Source organism: Podarcis muralis, chromosome 11 (genome assembly GCF_964188315.1).
Source record: "Podarcis muralis chromosome 11, rPodMur119.hap1.1, whole genome shotgun sequence".
Taxonomy (NCBI): domain Eukaryota; kingdom Metazoa; phylum Chordata; class Lepidosauria; order Squamata; family Lacertidae; genus Podarcis; species Podarcis muralis.
Genome location: NC_135665.1, coordinates 23,295,156 through 23,301,155, shown reverse-complemented (window position 1 = coordinate 23,301,155; position 6,000 = coordinate 23,295,156). Strand labels below are relative to the sequence as shown.

General features: G+C 42.0%; 1 protein-coding gene across 2 annotated transcripts in view; it reads right to left on the bottom strand.

Annotated features, from left to right (window-relative positions):
* Positions 1–1,165: 1,165 nt before the first annotated feature.
* The window catches only part of PGGT1B (protein geranylgeranyltransferase type I subunit beta), a 29,948-nt gene continuing 25,113 nt past the window's right edge, over positions 1,166–6,000 (bottom strand). The window contains exons 9-10 of one of the 2 annotated variants that reach the window (XM_028748513.2): positions 5,729–5,788; positions 1,698–1,834 (exon numbers count right to left, since the gene is read on the bottom strand). In XM_028748513.2, coding sequence (XP_028604346.1) covers positions 5,763–5,788 — 26 coding nt within the window. In that variant the 3' untranslated portion in view covers positions 1,698–1,834; positions 5,729–5,762. Of the gene's footprint in view, positions 1,835–5,728; positions 5,789–6,000 lie in introns of both variants that reach the window. The other variant, XM_028748511.2, reaches the window with a different exon arrangement.

The window sequence follows — 6,000 nt, the reverse complement described above, 5'->3', positions numbered from 1 at the left end:
AGACACTTTCAAAAAAGCACTCGAGTTTTAGTTTAGCATCGGCATACCAAGCCTTTTTGTTTGTCTGCTTTTTAAAAAGCCCTTCTGAACATCACAACAGCATACTTCACCCATTCCTGTTCCACAATGGCTTGAGCACAAAGATTCGAGCTTGTATTAAGCCTAATTCCCAGTTAGTTCAAATCAGGGAATGCTGGCTTAATGCCAGTTAAAAAACTCCGAAAATAACGGAGAAATGAAGGGATGGAAAAAGTGTGCTTGGCCCCAACCCCTGTTCCCGACTCTATGGTTTATGAAGGCAGGAATTAGCTCCAAGAAGGCTTAAAGGTAAAGGGTAAAGGGACCCCTGACTGTTAGGTCCAGTCGCAAACGACTCTGGGGTTGCGGCGCTCATCTCGCTTTATTGGCTGAGGGAGCTGGCCTACAGCTTCCGGGTCACATGGCCAGCCTGACTAAGCCGCTTCTGGTGAACCAGAGTAGTGCATGGAAACGCTGTTTACCTTCCCGCCGGAGCAGTACCTATTTATCTACTTGCACTTTGAAGTGCTTTCGAACTGCTAGGTTGGCAGGAGCAGGGACTGAGCAATGGGAGCTCACCCCGTCGCGGGGATTCGAACCGCCAACCTTCTGATCGGCAAGCCCTAGGCTCTGTGGTTGAACCCACAGCGCCACCCGCGTCCCCCCAAGAAGGCTTAGAGAACCCCAAATAAATGTGATGCAATTTGCAAAACGAGGAAATGAAATATGGCTCCTTTGCTTTGAAAAAGGGCAAATAAAATAAGGTATTGAATGTGCACACAGAAACAGTGGGACAACTCCCCTAATAATGCAGGAAGAAGCAGGAAAAAGCCCCAAAATGAAGTGACAGAAACAAAGGGCAGTTAAGACTGCTGTCTACACTCATTTCAGTTAAGTATTTGATTGTGTGGGATAAATAAGATCACAGAATGCAGGAAAGACTGGACTACCTTTGTCCAATTTTTTGTAGCAAATCACATCAACTGCAATACTTTTTTCTTTTAGTTATTTCTTTTCAGTTAGAATGATACATCTTAAAATAGCATTAAAGTTCAGTTAAAACTGTGGTACTCCAAGTGTTATCTCAAAATATTCCAACTAGCAGCAGCCAAGGTGTCTAAAAAATAATGCAAACATATCGGGTCCATTATAATGAATAAAATAATTTTTATTTTTTTATTTTTATTTTTTTTACAAAGGTTATAGAATTGCCATCTACCTTAAAAGGACACCTTTTTTTTAGTAATCAACACTTAATTTATAAGATTTTATATGAAGAATGTATCAAATAAATTTCAGTAAATTCAAGGGATTAAGTATGAAAATACTTAAATACATTTTAATATCCTTTTTATTATCATTACACTTTGCCATTGCACTGTTTAAAGTAATATAATAGAACAACATTGCTTTGAAGGGATTCATTAAAACCAAGACAACATCTGTAGGGGCAAGCAATTTTTAAAAATTCCAATCCAGAATAACTGGCTGAAGGCCATTTGCTGTCTGAATGATGCCAGTGACATGAACTTGATTGTATGATTCCAGCACTTAAAAAGAGCACATTGGTTATACATGGCTTTTCACCTTGGGCTACAATTATGCTACCAAGCTCAACTGGAGTCTGAAATCAGTCATGTGGCATCGTGCACAGTATCTGAACACTGTTTAGAGTCCTTGGTTGCCCAGATCTGATGAAGGTGCAGAAGGCGCTCCGAGGTTCGTGTGCTTACATTCAGGGCGGGGTGAACCTTGCGAATGCCCGACTCCTCCATTAGCGACAGGCCACAGATCCCAAAGTAGGCATGGAGAGCATCTGGGAGGAGACATCAGAGGATGTGCATTATTCTGCAGTAGACAATTGTCATTTTCTCAAGAAAAAAAAATATCTCACTGCATGCCAGTAGTAAACACAGCATCAACACACAATATTCCTTCTTGCTGTCTGAAAATTGTCTGTAGTAACTAAAGCCTATGGGAGACAACAAATTGGGGTGGAGGGGGAGAGAAAGGGACGTATGCCAACCATAGGAGCCAACTCAGCCAAGGTCCCTTCGTGTGCCCCCCAATAAAATGTTTGAGGGGGCCAGGCCCCCCTAAAGTTGATGGGTATTGCCATTCAAATGGTGTGCAGGCGCTACGTCATGTGACTGATTATGTGGGGCGGGGCTTACCTCCCCACCCCAATATTTTCTGCAGGTTGGCACCCCTGATGCCAAGGACCAAGGAATTCCAAGCTGCACAAGCGCATGTGATTCCACTAAAGTAGCACTGATCCACCCCACCCCTGGAAGCAGTACATACTTGTCATTATTAAAAGTTTGCATTACTTAACAGAAATATTCAACAGCATTGGTTCCCAATTAGCGAAGTACTGTTGACCCCCCGTTTTTCAAAAGCCAACCCATGGACCCCCTACTTTTGAAAAAATGTTATCTCTACGGTATTTTTTGTTATGTGAATGGTGGAATGGGATGGGATGGGATACGTGGAACCCCTGGGGTCCACAGCCCACCAGTTGGGAACCACTGTTCCACAGGGATGCCACTGAAGGCCATGACCTTACTCTGCCTCCTGGGACAAAATACAGTCATGTAGTCATGCACATCACATTATACCTGCTTTTATATTAAACTTTGTCAGAATCCATATAGTATTCCAGAAATGAGAAAAAGCCTGGTGAAGAGTTCAATCTTAATTTTTTAAGAGACAAATTTTATACTATAAATAGCAGAAGACTAGGGCTGGGCAATATATTTATATACAGTATCGTAGGGCTGCCATATGTCTGGATTATCCCAGACACTACCGGGATTTCAAAGGCGGAATTGATGTCGGGGGAAGGCAAGTCAATCAAAAAATCACTTTTTTGGGCATTTTTGTAAACAGCTCAACAATTTTGGGGGCTTCCTTAAAAAAGCTCAACTACTTTTGGAAAAACTACTTTTCCTGGCTTTTACTTTTGGAAATATGACAACCCTATATATCGTCCAAAACCAATTTGAAGTCCATATCGTGATATCAGATTCATAATTTTTGACCTGCCACTATACTGCTAATTATGATGTGTGCATCCTGAAAAAATCACAATGTAAAAAAAACCGTGAAGCCAGCCAATGCCTCTACATAGCTCCATCCTTATTCCAGACGTTGTAATGTATCAGTTTATCACAATGTTTAGCTGGTGATATATTGTGATTTTGAAAACAAGGTGTAGCTCAGCCCTATAGAACACCTAGCGGGTCCCAAACTAAAGGACAGGTGCCTACTAATTTGCTTTAAAGTTCCCAACAACATCCCACATACCAGGTCATACAGTCAAAAGACTAAAGTCATCACAAGTCTTCAAAGAGATATATGGCAATTCCAAAAGGCACATAAGGGGTGTGTAGCCGCTCAGTCTGTTTTGGAGCCGCTGTGTTGTTCCAGTTCTATTCATTATTACAGCCTAAACTTGATCTGTTAAATCTGAAGCTCTACACACATACTCTGACTATACTGCAGAATCTTAAAAAATTAAAAAGTGGTCCACAGCACGTCTATAAAAATTCAACCCAAAACCTAGCACAGTGCATGTCAGCTGCTACAACAGGTGGAAAAACAAGAATAAATAATAATAATAAATTTTATTTATATCCCGCCCTCCCCAGCCGAAGCCGGGCTCAGGGCGGCTAACAACAATAAAATAGTACAACATTCTAAAATCATTTCATTATAAAATTAATAGTGATTTGCCAAGAAACTCAGCAATTTCAAGCGATCCATGAGGAGAAAGGTTTGGGAACCACTGTCCTACAGTGTTGTACCTTGCTTAACCCACCCAGAAAAGTCTGCATTTTCTCACCATCTGCCTTCATTCCTGGAAGTACCGTCCATGAAAAAGAAGAGAGGGAGATTGCACTATGTTGTTTGATTCTTTATTAGGAAAAAAATCAGAAAAGGAAGCCACTCAAATAGTCTAACTTCATCATTAACACCCTGACCTGAGAGCCAAAATTCAGAGAACGACCACCCGTGTGAAGAAACCCCTCTCTTCCAAATCATTGTGAATTGAAGGTCCTAGGAAATAATTCACTGTGATTAACAACTAGATCTGTCCATCAAAGTGAAAATCCCTTCCCCCACTCCTTCCACAACACATGTAACAAAGGTGGTTGCTGCTTTTTTAATTGTTGCATATTTGGTGAATGGAAAGGATCGTTTAAATGGTGGTATCCAATGCACTCATTCCATCAGCACATGAATTTATGCTTGCCCCACCACACACCCTCCCCCCAAAGGACTGAGAGAACCTACAAAACAGAATTAGGGAGTACACAGTGGTGGGAGAAACAAGTTGCAAATGTAAAGACTTCCTTAGCGTTACACAGCATTCCACCCAAAACTTTACGAAATTGAATTTGTATGTGTGCTCAGAACAACCAAATAATACTAAAAATGTGCAGCTGGTCAACCAAGTGAGACAGTGTGTTGGATCTGGAGACACAGAATCTACTCCTGCAACTGGGCATTCCTGGTTCCTCCACTACACTGTAGCCCCCGCAGTATGATGAGGCATGGGAGGATGGCTTCCAAAAGCAGAAGTTCCTTCCTGCTCATGAAAGACCACCTTTGAATCTGGATAACTTCTAGATGTCAGACATTTTCCTAAGGATGCTGGGTCATATCCCATGTCTGGAAACACTTCCAGAGAAGTATTAATAAGACAGAAAAAGCTATCCTGGTTGTTGTTTTTCTTTCTAAAAATGCTCAAGCATTTTCTTTATATGAAGGCTGTGTGTGTGTGTGTGTGTGTGTGTGAAATTTTCAGCCCAAAGGCCACATCCCATCATGAACAACCTCACAAGGACCACAAGGGCAAAAGCTGGCTGGGGCAACAGATTTTTTACTCTTTGATAGTAAACTACATTCCAGCCACATGAAAATCAAATGTTTCTACCTGTATCTCTCTCTATTCAGGTAAGCAAGAGACATCATCACAATTCAAGGAAACATTCCAGCCGGTCAAAAACATTTGAAGACCTGGGACAGCGAAGGGTATGGCTTAGGAAGCGGCAGAGCCTGGGAAGGGTCCCAAGGACAGAGAGGTCTGGAAGGCTGAACTTGTTCTCAAGGCCTGAGGTTCCCTACCCTACCTTACAGAAAGGAACAAGGGTGTCAACCTAGAGGCAAGAGAACAGAAATGGAAGCAGGAGAATTTGTGCTTTGATCTAGACCAAAACCCTCATTTTTTTTACTGCTTATGCTGTTTAGACCTTAAGACTTACAAAGTTTCAATACCTGGTTAGTCCTTAATCGTGGTGGTTCCTTCCTTCTCTCCCACAAGTCTCAAGCTGTTAGATGATGATGCTTAGTTAAACCAGCATTCTGAGCACAATTTCCAACTACTTCTATGGATAAAAGCAGTTTTAATGCCCCTCATTCAACTCAGCAAGACAATTTTAGAAGCTATCGGAACCTTCAGCTGTTTAAGGAACGGCAGAGGCTTGAAACTGCTGAAAATTAGGCCCTCTGATCCAGAAGCCCAACCTCTTCAGCCATTCTCTGTAAGTGCATGCCACATAGTACAGAAGACTCTGGTTCAAATCATGACAGCAGGAAGCCCTAGCTCAAACAGAGAACTTCAGCAAGCTATTCCATTGCTCTAGGTCTAAAAACGAACTAGTTAAATCAGCTTATTGCTAACTACAAGTGATAGATTCTATCCTACCTTCCTGTAGAATAGCAGACGTCTGGAAAAGATGCTAGCTGGGACTGTCAGAATGTCCTTCTAAAGCAGGAGATACCAACACAGAGGCATTAATACCACACTTCACAGGTTCCACGGCTGAGTTCTAGCATTTGAAAATACATTCCAGAGCTAAGCCCCAGCTCATAATAAGCCCTAAAAGAAGTTTTCTCGCAAGGTTGCCAAAGCTCTGGGCAGACTATCATGAACTGCCTACAGTTGCATGTGGAAGCAAGGGCATAACCTACTGGCCC